The following is a 15,754-nucleotide window of genomic DNA, read 5'->3' on the forward strand; positions in this document are numbered from 1 at the left end:
GGTCCTCAGTTTTGCTGCTTTATTGTGCATTTGTTTAAAGGTTTTTTTAAAAAAAATATTTGATTTTTTTTTTTTTTTTTTACATTAGAAATTCAGGTTCCAGCTAGGCCCCGAGACTCTAGGCCCCTGTCACACAGGAGCTGTAGTTGGAGGTCCTTTACGCCTCTACTTCCTCCCACAGGCCCTGCTCCCTGGCTGGACTACATCTCCCATAATGCATTGTGCTCACTCCCAATAGCCCAGGTACTGGGCAGCAGCTGGGAGCCCCTCCCACCCCTGTTTTCCTCTGTGGGCCAAGCTCCCTCCCCAGGCTACATCTCCCATGATGCACTGCAGTCTCTCCCAGCTGCCCAAAGTGCATCATGGGAATTGTAGAAAGGAGTGTCTCATGCCCCTGGTTCCCCCATGGGCCCTGCTCCCTGGCAGACTACATCTCCCAATATGCACTGCAGTCTCTCCCCCCGCCGCAGAGGCACCAGCAGGGTCCATCCTGGCTATGTTGTACAGCACCAAGCACCATGGGGGCCTCACGGCCCTACCATAATACAAATAATTAACAACAACAAACCAACAGTCAGGTCTCTTCCTCCCCGCTAAGGCAGCAAAAATCCAGCAACAAGACCCTCAGTTTCTTTAACTGAAAGCCCTTCGCATGAGAACCCTCCTGAGGAATTCTTTTGGCTTTTCGTACAAAAAATGAGTGACGGCCCTGCCAGGGAGGGAGAGGAGTGAGCACACGCCTGGCAAAGCGCAGCTGGGCTTTAAGGTGGGGGAGCCCTGAACCCACGCAGCAGGGGAGGGTATTAATCGCTGAGTCTCATCTCATGCTCTTAGGAATTGTTCTACCTGCCAACAGGCTGAAGAGAGCTGGTGTGATAAGTCAGCGCCCCCTGGTGGCGCAGGCTCTGCTGCCCCGTCCCATCCTGGAACATGGGATGGGCAAGCTGCTTCTCCTCCCAGCTCCTGGCTTTGCAGAAGGGGGGTGGAGGTACCAATTAACTGGCTTCCCCTCCCTCCCAAATCTGGGGAGAGATCAGAAGCGCCCCCCCCCATTCAGCACGTTGCTACTGCTCCCTCAGGCTGAGGATGCCCCCAATGTGGAAGCAAAGGCTGGGGGGACCTGAACCAGATTCCCAGCAGGAATCTTCCCTGGTACCTGGAGGTGCCTTTTCTTTCCACAGGTGCCAGCCCCAAGGGTCAGAGAAAGGCACCGGGGTGGGCCGTGCTCCAGCAGGGCAGCTCCCAGGCTGCTTGCCAAGCAACGATGGAGGCATGTGCCAAGCAACGATGGGGGGGGGGGGGGCTGGTCAGGAGAGTGCTGCCCCCCCGGCAGTCCTGGCCAGTCGATTACAGAGTGAAGAAGAGGATAAGCACCACGATGAGGAGAACAAGTAGAATGCCAATCGCACACCACTGGCGCCGGTCTGGGGAGGAGGAAGCACAGGGGGAGATACAGTGAGTGTGGGCGGGGGGGTGGAGTGGCAGGGGCGATTCTGAGTTGGGGGGCGGGTTTGGCTTAAGCACCAACACTAGGGACCTCTAGGCTGCCTGGAGTGCATTAAAGAAACCTCCCTCCCACCTGTACACACATCACAGGAGTAGAGATCACTACCCCCATCCCGTTTTACAGAAGGGAAACTGAGGCAGGGAAGGGACTTGCCCCAAAAGTCTCACAGGGCCATGAATAGAACCCAGGAGTCCTGACTCTTTGCTCCCCTTGACTCTAAACACTAGACTCCACTTCCCTCCCAAAGCCAGGGATAGAAGCCAGGAGTCCTGACTCCCAGCCCCTCCCTGATCTAACCACTAAACCCCACTCACTTCCCAGAGACAGGAAGGGGACTCAGGTTCTGAAGTCTCCTAGATGCTTTGAAAAATCTGCCCCTGCCCAGAGCCTTCCTCACCGCTGGTCATGTGGGACACCTTGGCCATCTTCTTCAGCACGCCATCCATGCGGGACTGGGTGCTGTCCATCTCCTGGGCAAACTCCTCCAGCATCCTGCCAAGCCAGGGTCAAGAGGTCATCTCGGGGTGCAGCACCCACCCAAAGGGGGGGCTGTGGTCAAGCAGGGAGAGGCCTGGAAACACCCCCCCCCCACCCCCCCCAACGCCTGCCCGGCTCCCAGTGTCAGGGGATCCCGTCACTGCTGCTTTCAGTCCCCTGCCAAGGTGTCAGGAGGGGGCTTGTCCCATTCGCTCCCTCCACTCCCCCAGGTTGGTGGGGCTTCTCCTCCGGGAACCTGTCATCCCTCTAAGAACTGGGCTGAGACCCGCCAAACTCACCTCACATATGGGGCCAGATGGGAAGGATTTTCAGATCTGGGGCTGGTGTCCCCTCGAGGGGAAAGGCCTCATGTCCCATTCCCCACCCCCCTGAGCCAGCCAGTCCCTGCCCTGGGGCCAGATCAAAGCTGGCGCCCTCAAGTGGGAAAAGGCCTCATGTCCCATTCCCAGGCCTGTGAGCAGGTCTCCCCACGCCCCACCCCACTCACAAGCTCTGCTCCTCCAGCTCATCCCCAACCTGGCCCGACATGTGCTTCAAGACCCGGATGCTGCCCGACACCAGCTCCAGCTGCTCATCCTGCTGGTCTATGATCAGCTGCCGGGGAAGGGAGGTAGGAAAAGCCAGTGGGTCACTGCGCCGGGGGGGGGGGGGGGGAGGGGAGATGTGCGACAGGGTCCTGTTATGGGGGGACTGGATCAGAACCAGAACGGTGGTGGGAGAAGGGAACTGAGATGGAGGAATTGCTGCCCCCCACCCCCTCCCCGGGCTGATCATTACAGGGGCTGGAAGGGAGGAATCCTCCTCTGGAGCAGCTGGTGCCAGCCATTGATGGAGACGGGAGATGGGCCCGGGTCTGATCCAGAGGGCAGAGATCTGGGGGGGGTGGGGGTGGAATACAGACCTAGATGGGCCCATGGGTCTGACATGTAGCCAGGTCATGCTTCTAGTCCCTCCGGTTTAAACCCAGATCGTCCCCCCCACACCCCAGCTTTAGGGGCGTGACATCAGTTTCACTCTGATTTAAAGCAAGAGCAGAACATCTGACCCTGGGTTCCATTCCCAGCTCGCCCGGGGGGGGGGGGGGGGGGAACGCTGTGTTCCTCCTGATCTTTGTGACTGGGGACGCAGCAGGGCATATCTCTGTCCCCTCTTGGCCCCCCCAGCCCCCTCAGACGGCTCCCCACCTGCTGCTGCAGTTGCTGCTCCTCAATATAGCGGGAATTGGCGGACACCAGCTCCTCCCGCAGCGGGCCGTATTGCTCCAGGGGGTGCTTCTGGCTGGCCCCACTGCCAATCAGCATCTGCGGGGAGAGAGCAGAGCCCTGACTGGGGACCCATCCAGGCAACTGACCGCTGGGGGTAGCAAGTAACTCGGGATGAGGGGGGAGATGGGGACTGGCCGGCTCAGGGGGGTGGGGAATGGGACACGGGGTCCTTCCCTTCTAGGGGACACCGGCTCCGATCTGGAGGATGGCAACGCAAACTCCACGCTATTTGCCTCCTCCCCCTGCTGTCAGCCCATCCCCTACACAGCAAGACCCTCATTACCAGAGGGGCGGGGGCCAAACAAACCATGGGATTTGGGCAGCTTGTCCCCAGATGGAGGATCCCAGCCACCAGGGGCTGCCACTCCAGCTTCACCCATCAGTGGCTGCAGGACAGAGAGGACAGCGTACCAGGGCATGGGATGTGCTATAGGCCTTTCTATGGGGTCCCTGCAGCGGCCTGGGTGGTGCTGTGGGCTTGTGCCCCCCCCCCCCCCCCCAGGAGCTCCAATTGCTGCTCAGGGAGGACAGGACCAGGTACCTCTCTGTTTTTCCGCTCGGCGACGGCCAGGGCTGACGGGCTGGATATGTGATCCCGCATCTCCTGCGATAGAGGAAAGGGAAGGGGTTAAAAACCAGAGGGGTTTGTTGCGGGGGGGAGAGGGGGACCTGGGAGAGCAGCAGCCCGGGGCACTTCCATAGGGGTTCCCTTCCCCGTCGGCTTCACAGACAGAAATGCGGGCACGGGGAAGGGAAGGGACTTCCTCACGGTCAGCCAGCAAGACCAGGAACAGAACCCAGGTGTCCTGGACTTCCCCTGCCTTGACATCTAGACCCCACTCCCCTCCCAGAGCTGGGGATAGAACCCAGGAGTCCTAGCTCCCAGCCCCTTGCTCTGTCCAGTACACACACACAGTTTCAAAACAACCTGCTGGAAACCATGATCCCTGACTCAGTTTCTCCTCCTCCCTGATCTATTGGGGTCCCTCTACTGCACTAGCTGTTGTGCCCCACTAGAGGGCAGCAGAACCCCACACACTCAGAGGAGGTCTGAGTTCCCAGATTCCTCCAGGAGGGGGCGGCCCAATGCCTCACACAGAGACACACACACAGGACACGGGGTCGTGGTGCATTGGGGTAGGGGTTCCCCACCTTGACAGAGTCCCGCATCTGTTTCACGAAGGCCCGTCTCTCCGTCAGCTCGCTGGCTTCGATCCTGAACTTGCGAGGGTTTGACTCCACAATGCGTGCGCCAGAGCTAAGGACCAAGCGCGCGGGGCACAGACAGAGTCCAGGGGTGGGAGTGGGGAGCACAGGATAGGAGAGCGTGGGTGGGGTGGACGAGGCCCCAACCAGCCCATAGACTTCAAACAGCTCTCTGGATTGCCCTTCATTCCCATGGACTCTCCCAGCAGGGGGTGCTGTGTGGAGCGGGGCAGAGACCTGGCACTGGGGGGGCTCCCGGCTACTCCCAGCAGTGGGCGCTGTAGAAGTGGGGCAGAGACCTGGCACTGGGGGGGGGGGGCTCCCAGCTACTCCCAGCAGGGGGTGCTGTGGGGAGCAGGGCAGAGACCTGGCACTGGAGGGGGCTCCCGGCTACTCCCAGCAGGGGGCGCTGTGGGGAGCGGGCAGAGACCTGGCACTGGGGGGGCTCCCGGCTACTCCCAGCAGGGGGCGCTGTGGGGAGCGGGGCAGAGACCTGGCACGGGGGGGGGGCTCCCGGCTACTCCCAGCAGGGGGCGCTGTGGGGAGCGGGGCAGAGACCTGGCACGGGGGGGGGGGCTCCCAGCTACTCCCAGCAGGGGGCGCTGTGGGGAGTGGGGCAGAGACCTGGCACTGGAGGGGGCTCCAGGCTACTCCCAGCAGGGGGCGCTGTGGGGAGCAGGGCAGAGGCCTGGCAGTGGGTGGGGGCTCCCGGCTACTCCCAGCAGGGGGCGCTGTGGGGAGCGGGGCAGAGGCCTGGCAGTGGGTGGGGGCTCCCGGCTACTCCCAGCAGGGGGCACTGTGGGGAGCGGGGCAGAGGCCTGGCACTGGGGGGGCTCCCCCAGGGGAACCCGGGCCCCAGAAGGATATCGATGGTCTCCTCCAGATCCTCCAGGTCCCACTCGATGCTACGCAGGCTGTTGCGGAGCTCGTTCGTGGTCCAGTCGAACTCCTCCGTGCTGACCACACGAGTCTCCTGCAGCAGCTCGCACCAGCGCCGTAGAGCCCCCGGGCCGTGTTCACGGCCTTCTGCACCTCCCTGGGGGGCGGGGGGGTTGGCAAAGAGAAGGGGGGGTGAGGGGTTAGTGAGGAGCAGGGAGGGGACCCCCAGGGAGATGGCACTGTGCTGCCAAACCCTGTCTGGCTTCTCTTCCGCCTCCCCACCCACCCCAGAGGTGGCTGCATCTCAGCACCCGGCAAGGAAATCCGGTATAAACAGCGATCGCCCCCCACCCCAGAGGAGGATGGGAAGGGATCTCTCCCGCAGCACAGGGGAAGGGGGCTGGAGGGGGGTTTCCCAGCGGGGCTCTCTGCACAGGGTCCCGATCCCCGGTGCTATTTTCAGCCCCATTTTAAGGGGGGGGGGCGGCTCACCTCCGCACGGCGGAGAACGGGTCCTCCAGGGCCATGCTGCCGCCCCGGCCCCCGGCTCCGCTGCCTGCCGCCGCCGCCGCTCCCCGCCATGTGACTGGCGCTGGCCCGGCCCCGCCGAGGCTCCAGCCGCCGCCTTTGCTGAGGGCGGGGCGGGATTGCCCGAAATCGGGGGGGGCGGATCTAGCCGGGCGGGTGGCAGCTGCAGCGGAGGGGGGGTGAGGGGCGAGGCTCCCCCCATTCACAACCCTCCATGGAGGAAAGAGGCGGGCGGGGGAGGGGCCAGGCTGAGCTGACCCCGAATTCCCGGCACTGACCTGCTCCAAACGGAGCCGAGGAGCAGAGAAATGGAACCCAGGCGTCCGGATTCTCCCACCCCCCACCTCCCACTCCCGTGCGGAAGCTGGGAATAGAACCCAGGAGTCCTGACTTCAGCCCCCACCCCGCTGCTAGACTCCATTCTTAGCCCACCCCCCAACTAGGACTAGAACCCAGGAGTCCTGACCCTGCCGCCCCAACCACTGGACCCCACTCTCCTCCCAGAGTTGAGAACAGAACCCAGGAGTCCTGACGCTGAGCCCGCCCCACTTCTAACTTCTAGACACCACTCGCAGCTCCTCTGCCCCCCAACTAGGACTAGAACCCAGCCCCCCCCAGCCCCTAGACTCCACTCCCAGCTCCTCCTCCTCATGGTTATTTCATTCTAATCCAGCCATTAGGACTAGTCCCTGCTGTGGGGTTACTGGTTGTCCCCTTCCTGCCCCAGGGGATTTCTCATGACTCTTGGTAGGTGATTCCATGGGCCCCTGGCCCCCAGGGGGCTGCTGCTGGGAGGCCTCGTGAGGGGTGACACTGAGCACTTGAGGACAGCAGGGTGGGTGCAGGGTGCATGCGGGTGGGGTGAGCTTTTATGTGTAGCCATGGGGTGGGGGGGGCTGTGTGCATCTGAAGTTATATGTGGGATTTGTTGATGGTCAGGTTGTGGAGGATAGTGTGAGGGTGGTGTGCAAAGTGTGTAGGCAGGGTGTGTGGGGAGGGGGGTTGCATGTTGTCAGATTGTGTGGGGGAGTTGTGTGGCATGCAGGCACGGTGTATGTGTGTTGAGCTGTGTACAGGTAGATTGTGTCCAGTCAGACTGGGTGTGGTTGTGGTCATATTGTGGGGTATGTGTGTAGTCAGATTGTGGGGGGGGGGACAGGCAGTGTGTGTGAGGTGTTTACAGGTAGGTTGTGTACAATCAGATTATGAGGGGATGTGTGTTGTCAGGTTGTATTGAGTCGAGTTGGGAGAGAGTTGTCTGATATGTGTAGAGGGAAGCTGTGGGTGGGGGGATGTAGAGGCGATTGTGAGTAGTCAGATAGTGTGGGGGAGTTGTGAGTGGGTGAGAGAAGTAGGCCCTGTACAGTCAGACTGTGCTCAGATGTGTGTAGTGAGGTTGTGTCATCTAGTCAGATTGTGGGGGGATATTGTGGATGGATGTGTTGTGTAGATGGGTTGTGGGGGAGTTGTGTGGGTGGGGGTGACAGGAAGGTGGTGGGTGGGTGGGGGAAATGGGTCGTGTCATGTAGTCATTATGGAGGGAGTTGGGGGGGAAGATTGGCTGTGTGTAGTCTGACTGTGGGGGGTTGTCATGTAGTTGGGTTGTGAGGGAGACAGGCAGGTGGTAGATGCAGGAGGTTGGGGGTGACAGGCAGGTGGTGAGTGAGTGGGTGGGGGGGGTGACAGGCAGGTAGTGGGTGGCTGGGGGAAAATTGGGGGGGTGACAGGCAGGTGGTAAGTGGGTTGGGGAGATGGATGGGGCTGTAGGGGGACTGTGGGGGTGACAGGCAGGTGGTGGGAGGAGATTGGGGGGTCACAGGCAGGTGGTGAGTGGGCTGGGGAAGATTGGGGGGGCTGTGGGGTGACAGGCAGGTAGGGGGATGGAGGGAGATCGGGGGGGGGGCACCGGGGTGGGTGCAGTCCCACGTGCTGTGCGCGCAGGCAGGCTGCGGGGGCGGGATCTGCAGCGCGAGCCGATGGGTTTTTCCCCCTAGGATCCCGGAAGGACGCTCCCCATAGGCCCCAACGGGGCCTTCCAGCCTCTGCCCTTATACGGAAAGAGGAAGCGAGGCGGCTGCAAACGTCGCCCCTTTTGGAACGTTGGTGCGCGCCGCGTTCGGATCCCGCCCCCTGTCGTCATGGGCCCCTAATATAGTCATGGAAACGGTAACCAGGGGGAGGCTGGGGTGACCTCAAAAGTGGGGCGGAGCCTCCTCCTCCTCCTTCTTAAAGCGATGGCCGGGGAACACGGGCTGGGGGGCCGGGCCTGCGGTGGGGCAGGGGGCAGAAGCGTGGAGATGGGGGGGGCTTGACTTTAACCCTCCCCCCCATTCCTGCGCCCCAGCAGCGACCCCCTGGCCAGGGCAGGGGCCCGGTGCATTGCATTCCCTCGCCGTAGGCGGGCGGGGGAGGTGATCCTGGCGGCCTCTTCGCGGCCCCGAGACTATGATCCGAAGGGAAAGAGGGGAAAGCGGGTTTGCGTTGGAGCTGGAGCCCCCATTGCGCCGCCCTGGAGTTTGCTGCGGGGTTTCTTGCGCGGCCGACACCGATTTTGGGGTGGCTCGAGCGCACAACCAGTGCTAAGCACTAGTACCTTACGAGGGGAGTAGAAACAGTTTTGCAATGCAGCCGCTTGCATCGGGCACACGCATCCTAAAGGGACGGAGTAAAATTTCATTCACGCCGAGTTCCGGCTCAGATTTGGGGTGTGCTCTAGTACGGGTTGTCTATTGGCACGACACAAGACGCAGCGATTGCATTGTGCAGGCACACATTTTGCAGCCAGCACGCAGGGGTTGCAGTGACTCCAGTCCGTGGATTGAAACAGAGTGGCAGCTAAAAACACAGAGTGCGCGGTTTACACACACACACACACACACACACAGAAAGCGACGTGTGCATTTGCCCTGGAGGTTGCATTCCACGTACACAAGGTACCTTTTATCTAGCAGAGATTGCATCCTCACACACGCTCTGCTTCTGCTGCATTGCACGCACGGACAGATTGATTTGGCAGACTGCATTAAACGGCGGTGGGGCTTTTTGCTCAGACACAGAGATGCTGCACGTGAGGGTTACGCTCACAGGCTGCACTGGCTGATTGCATTTGCACTTAACACAGCGATGGTGCTTGTGCTCCCGTTATTGCGTTGCAGACGCAGCTCGATTGTGCAGCGGGCTGTATTGCAGGTCGTCGTGCACTGGCTTTGCATTTATGCATCGCGTTGCGCGGGCACGTGCATTAGCCGCTGCATTCAATGCATCGCGCGCGCCCAGGCATGGTGCAACAGCTGCTGCACCGACGGCTCCGCACAGCCGGTTGGCGTTGGCGCCTCACACCCGGCCCGGGGGCAGCTGCTGCACTGCGCGCGCAGACCAGCGCCCATCGCTACCTTGGACGCGCAAAATAAAGCACAAAGTGGCGGGCCTCTGGCTGCTTTTGCAAAAGGGGCCGCGAGTGGCTGGACGTGCCGGGGGGTGGGTGTCCCTGTTGCACTGACCCCCCCCCCCTCTTCAGCCGCTTTGCTGCGGCTGGCGGCTTCCTCCTCCGCCTCCCCTCCCCCACTCCCCGGCATTTCCGCCCTCCCCTCCCCCCGCAGTAGCCGCTGGGGGTGGCGGCGCGTTGCACAGGCCGGATGCGGCTGACGGAGTGGGCGGGGGCGGCCCGGGCGCTGAGATCACCGGGGGTATAAAAGCAGCGGCGCTGGGCGCGGCTGGGCTTAGTCGGGGCGGCGGGTCTGAAGCGGCGGCGGAAGGCGGCGGCGGAGCAAAAGGATCAGCAACAAAAGGCGGCGGAGCAGCGGCGGGGGCGGGAAGACCCAGGCGCAGCCCCTCCCCCTCTCTCTCCCTCCCCCCATTCCCCAGTTCTCCGGTCGGTGCAAAGGGCGCCGGCCGCGCGCACCCGCCAGACCCGCGCAGCAGCCCGCCGGGCCGGAGCAGGCGCCCCCGCCGCCCGGCATGGAGGTGCAGAAGGAAGCCCAGCGCATCATGACCCTGTCGGTGTGGAAGATGTACAACTCCCGCTTGCAGCGCGGCGGCCTCCGGCTGCACCGGAGCCTGCAGCTCTCGCTGGTCATGCGGAGCGCCCGGGAGGTCTATCTCTCCGCCAAGCTGGAGGAGGACGAGGAGGGGGGACTTGGGCCGCAGCCCTGCCTGGGGGAGGAAGGGGCCGGCCAGCCCCCACTGCCGGCCGCCGCCTCCCCCGGCCCCCAGGCCCCGGAGGAGCGGGCAGCCCCCGCGGACCGTGGAAGCGCCCTGGCCGCCGGCGATCCGGAGCCCATGGAGACGCAGGACAGCAGCGGGGACGTGCCCCAGGCGCCCGCCCCTCCGGCGGCTCCAGCGCCCGGGGCGGGTAGGCGGCCGGCGCGGGGGGTTTCGTTGCCGCCCGCGGGCAAAGCCAGCAGGAAGCGGCGGAGCAGCAGCTTGGACAAGCCGGGGGCGGCCGAGGCCGGGCTGGTGCCCACCAAGAAGGCCCGGCTGGAGGCGGCGGAGGAGGAGGGCGAGCGGCAGCCCCAGGGACAGGACGGCCCCTTCCCCAGCCTGGCCAAAGTCCTGCAGACCCGCTTCTCCGGGATGCTGCGGGGCGGCCCGCCCAAGGGCCCCGAGCCCACGCCGGGCTGCCGGCCCGGGGACGGGGTGCTCAGCATACTGGTCCGAGCCGTGGTGGCCTTTTAAATCCCCTTCCCCGCCGCCTGGGGGGACTCGTGGCTGGGGGACCTGCCCCGCGGCGCGCAGCTGCTCGCTCGGCTCCTGGCGGGTGCCATGGGGCAGGAGCGGGGGGGTCGCTTTTGGGGGCGCAGCCCCCCTCTCCCTGGCGGAGGGGGGGCGGGGAGCCGGCCGGGAGAGAGGCGCACGAAGGCCGGGGATGGATTGCGAGGACAGCGGAAGAAGGATCGGACCCCCCGCCCCCCCGCACGTCCCTCCCCACCCTGCTGGGTCCAGGGGGGAGGCGAGACAAAAGGACCGAGAGACGCTGCGCTTTGTGTGCGTGGGAGCGGAGGGGCTCTGGCCCAAGTTCACGATGGGGAAGAGAGACTCGCAGACCGGGCCGAGCTTCTCCTGCCTGCTCCTCACTGACAGATGGTTTATTTTTGTGTAGAGACGTGCTATATGCGGACCTGGGGTCAATTGGTGCTATTCCATAACCCCCACCCCAGGGGGCGGGGGTTGGGGTGTGGGTTTTTTTTGGTAACTTGAAACTTTTTGGCCTATTCTCCTCCGTGTTGTTCTGTGTCCTTGTGATCGCAGCATGGTTGCTGGGGGGGCGACAGAGAGGGGGCTGCAGACCTGGTGGCCAGATGCGCGATAAAGGGGTTTAAAAGAGAGTGAACAGTGCTGAGAAATATTCAAGAAAGGGATCTGTTGCCTCAAGAGGGAGGGAGGGCTGGGTTTCTCCCGCCCGCCTCCTAGGCTTCGTTCTCCAGCACCCCCAGAAAGTGGGGGGGATGGTGGAAGATGGGTGTCCTACTTACTAGATTTCTTTCCTCAGGGGTACTTTTTTAAAAAGTGTGTTTTTGTGTGTGTGTTTTTGTTTTTCAAGAGGCCTTTTTTCTTTTAACCAACGAAAAGCTCTCAAAGCAGGATTCAGTAAGGAAACTTCCCCCTCTTCCAGCCAGGTCTACAAGTTGACACACCACTCATATGACCAGTCATTGCATCACACTGGGTCTAGAAAGGCAGCGGGGAATTTCCTGTTCAGACCGCCGCCGGTAGATTTTTGTGTGTGTGTGGAGAGCTGGTTTTTCAAGGTGTGGGTGGGGTGTGTGTCAGCTTGACTCATTTAACCCTGTAAAGGGGAACTGAGACAAGGCTGCCTTCTGCTGCTTGCTCTTAAAAATCAAATAAAAGCTTAAAAATAATTTAAAAAAACCCTACGAAAATCATAGATTCCAGAGATATTTTATTTCCTCTTCAGCCTGGGGGTGGTGGAGGGAAGTTTCCTTTACTCAGAGTTTTGAGTTATTTGAACTAATCCGTGTAAGATACGATTATTAAAATTCTTGGTCTGAAATGCTGAAGATCTAAAGAGAAGAGCGTGTTTGAGAAAGGCAGAAATCCTGGTGACCCACCGCCACCCTGGAATCTTCAAAGGGAAATTGTCACGTGTTCAAATCCCATTGTAAAACCCTGAGAATTGGCCATCTTTCTGTTGTCATGGCTGGTGGGGCTAAGATCCCTCCCCACGCCACTGTCTTGTTTAAAATCAGATGCCCCTCAAGTTCTCTTCGAGCCTAAGGAGAGGAGGGGCCGATCAGTCTGTGTTTGTGAATGTCATGATGGCTTTACGTATATGTGTGAACAAAAATCATTCTTTGGTTCCTGAGTTTGCTAGTTGCCTGCAGAGGAAACTAGCGAATGGATTAAACAAATGGGGGGGGAAAACCCTATACAGTTGAGACATTTCTTTTTAAATGTTACCCATGTGTCTTGAATACTTGTAATTTATATCTATAGTTCCCCCTTTTTTTATTGTCTTGGGGGGGAAACGGCATGGACTGGGGTTTCCTCCTCCTGTGTCCTTATTTTTTTTTGTTAAATAAAATCCATTTGTGAAACTGGCGAAGTTATGGTGCTCTGAATTTGTCATGAAAATGGGAAATGGGTGGTTTTTTGTGTGTGTTGTGTAAAGGCCTCACTAAATTTAGTGGCATGTGTTTTTCTTTTTTTGGTTTGGCCTGTTCCAGGCTGAACAGATGCAGCTGCCACTGTTGTCAGGCCTTGAGCAAAAACTAGATGGGCTCCTAACCCCTCGTGGATGAGGCTGGCTGTGAATTCTGTTTGTTACAGTAGGACCCTGGTGCTGTACACAGTAGAGGATCCAGCGTGGAAGGAGGCTGGTTCATTCCATTGGCCCAGCCAGCATCCACCCACTTCTCTCCCTCCCCCTGAGTCTGGGCCTCTATATCCCTTTGTGATCTTCCCCCCACCTTGGGTGACCCCATGCCAGGGTGACAGAAATATCGAGTTGCATAACTGCCCTTGGGTTGTGGTGGGAGTGTAAACAGGAGAGGTTTAAATGGCCTAGTAACTGCAGACTTGTAACTGGTTAGAAATATTCCCTTATAAACATGGGCATCTTGCCAGCTAGGGGGCAGTTAAAACTGTTCAGGTTGTGGGAGGGGTTGGTTCTGTGTCCTCTTAAACAGCTGGCATGACTTCCGTGGAGGTAGATGAGCGAGCTGGGCATGGCTGCAAGGGGATTATAGCTGGCGAGATAAAATAGATCTTTTATTGGCCTGGCGCAAGAGAGGTGGGTTCGAAGCACATCTGCTGGGGGCAGGTGCAATCCCTGTGAGCTGGGAGCCGGCCTCTGGCCTTGCTGTGATCCCCCTGCAAAATAATCAAGCTATATAGAAAGGGGGGGGAGGGCGCTCAGGGCTCCTGCAGCTGTGGTGGGGGATTGGGACATAGGGTTGTGGAAGGGGGGAGATGTCACAGGACTGGGGATAGGTTCACAATTGCTGCTGGTCGGGCATTGAAAGCGTAACCTGTGCCCTGGTGATCCAGCCCTGGCGGGGGCACAAATGAGAGAACGATGGATCCCTGGACTTTAAAGCACTGTTGGCTGGTAACCTGAGCCAGGCCTGTGGGGGTTTCTTTTATTATTTCCCCAGTGTTAAAGGGGCGAGGACTTTGCGTATTGTCTCCCGAGCCCTCCCTGGAACTGCTCACCCCAGTCACTGGTGACTGGATCAGTTCCTCGGCTGTGGTCAAAGCCAGGCTGGGGGTGCGTTGGGCTTCAGGAATTCTGCTCTGCGTGATCCAGACTGCGGCAAGGCAAACCTCAATTTCGCATCCACTCATTGCCCGCCCCCCACAAAGCCAGGCAGGTTGATTCCTACTGCCCCCCAAAAGCCCTGTGTAAAGGACCCCGTCAAACAAAGTTAATGCATCTGAGCTGGATTTACACTGGTGCAGGATTTTTACAGCCGGTCTGTGTATCTGTGACACCCCTAAGGCCTGCGTGTGTGTTCCCGTCGAGTGTTCAGCCGTAGCCTTCCGCTCTGGGAGTCTCCATAGCTCGTGCAGCCTCTGACCTTCCTAGCCCTGTGAAAATCAAAGGTGTTTAGTACAGACTGGTCCATGACGCAGCTGCCCAGTGCTGCGTCTCCTTGTTTCTATTGTAGCTGTTTCCGGCAGCCCTGGTGTTGTGGGGTGCTGTACAAACACTTGCGCCCAAGTGCTCACATAGACGAGTGGCAGAAGGAGGGGAAACTGAGGCACTGAGCAGGTGTGGGATTTGCCTGAGGTCACTGGTGGAGCTGGGGAGAGAACCCAGGCATCCAGCCTTCTTGCTACTTCCAGGCTGGGCTGTATTTCCAATCAGTTGCCTAGATGTGCGGAAGCCCCAGTGCCACGTGCTTTGAGCCTGATGGTGCCATGTTTGCACTTATGTGAAGTGAGTAAAACGCGTCTCGGTCAGTTTCTACCTCCGGTCCGCCGTAGGCAGGGCAGGGCTAGCCCCAGTGTGCAGATGGGAAACCAAGGCATGGAGAGGCTAAATGACTTGCCCAAGGTCACATGGTAATCATGAGGCAGAGTAGGGAATTGAACCCATGTCCTAGGCTCATGCTTAACCACTGGGCTGCCCTGCCTCTCTTTGCATAGGTGAAGTCCGAATAAATGAAATGCCGGGGCAGGCGTTGCCACCCTTTAACAAGTATCTTATCCATGTATTTTTTTTTAAGGTTACCACAGAATAAAGCCCCCATGGTTGATATTGTAGCCAGCTTAAAGAGCTGGCTACTGTGTCTGTGCAGCTCCCCCCTAGTGGCTGGAGTCTGAACTTTTCATTGGTGTATCATAGTCCCTGTAGTGCAAACACTGAGTGGGGAGTCTCCTGTCACTCAAGCAAGAAGGGGGCCTGGGTGCAGGAGGATATGAGTTTTGTTCCCAGCTGCTGCTGTGAAATCCGGTGTGTGGCAGGAGTGAGGATAGCTGTCCTACTTGGAAATTCATGCTGATTTTTAAAACTGGGGGTTGAAAGCAGCCAAAATCTATGGTTTGACCATCGCTTTCTGTGGTGCAGTGCAAACGCTGTTGCTTTACATTGGCTGGGGTTTTCCTGGGCCTGGTTGCAGGAGCTCTGTAGGGATGTGCGTGATCTGGGCCAAGCAGCCAGGTTCGAGTACGATGGGGTAAATTGCATTTCTCTGCCTTAGGGAGCAGCCTGCATTTGTCTCTCTCTGGTTTTGGGTAGAATCATAGAATCATAGAATATCAGGGTTGGAAGGGACCTCAGGAGGTATCTAGTCCAACCCCCTGCTCAAAGCAGGACCAACCCCCAATTAAATCCTTGCTTGTTCTCAGTCTGGAGTCTAAGAATAAAAGTTGTGAGATGTCACAACCTTCCCACAAGAGTATTTTGGGGTTTTCATCTAGCTTTTGTGTGCATATGTCATGATCATATGAGGAACACCCCCGCCTCAGCTCAGCTCAGCCTGCCCCCCTTTTCCGCCGGCAGCTCCCTGCATGATGGGAAATGCCGTGGGTGCGCTCAGAGGAGGTTTGTGGCAGGAAGGGAAAGGACGACTGGGCAGGAAACAGAGCAGCAGAGAGATGGTGGGGAAGCAGCTGTAGTGGGACAGGATAGAGCTGTGGGCTGCCTGGGGGGGGGCATGTCTGGCAGAATCCAGCACCCCTCACCCCCATGCAGCTGCAGCAGGACCTGACAAGGGGGTGGTTTTGGCAGAATCCAGCCCTCCTGCCCTCGGTGAAGTGGTATTAGAGAACGGCTTCCTTTCTAGCAGCCGCCCATCAGAGACAGGATGCTGGGGCGGATGGGCCCATTCTGCTTCGCCGGTTCCCAGGCCACAGGCGAGGTTCCGGTGTTCTCACGGGGGCCGGGCACCCTCGGGCGCCCATGAGCTGT

General features: G+C 59.6%; 2 protein-coding genes across 2 annotated transcripts; one reads left to right on the top strand and one right to left on the bottom strand.

Annotated features, from left to right (window-relative positions):
• STX10 (syntaxin 10) lies at positions 1–5,882 on the bottom strand. The gene is given in 9 exon segments (XM_074934797.1): positions 1–1,424; positions 1,905–1,999; positions 2,493–2,599; positions 3,190–3,306; positions 3,812–3,874; positions 4,423–4,517; positions 5,344–5,472; positions 5,475–5,512; positions 5,848–5,882. Coding segments are annotated over 9 exon segments (756 nt in total). The 3' UTR covers positions 1–1,347.
• Positions 5,883–9,787: 3,905 nt separating this feature from the next.
• On the top strand, positions 9,788–12,439 carry IER2 (immediate early response 2). The gene has a single exon (XM_074934852.1). It carries the CDS (start codon positions 9,841–9,843, stop codon positions 10,555–10,557), a length of 717 nt encoding a protein of 238 aa, XP_074790953.1. The 5' UTR covers positions 9,788–9,840; the 3' UTR covers positions 10,558–12,439.
• The last annotated feature ends 3,315 nt before the right edge of the window (positions 12,440–15,754 follow it).

Source organism: Natator depressus, chromosome 20 (genome assembly GCF_965152275.1).
Source record: "Natator depressus isolate rNatDep1 chromosome 20, rNatDep2.hap1, whole genome shotgun sequence".
In the NCBI taxonomy this organism is placed as follows: Eukaryota; Metazoa; Chordata; order Testudines; family Cheloniidae; genus Natator; species Natator depressus.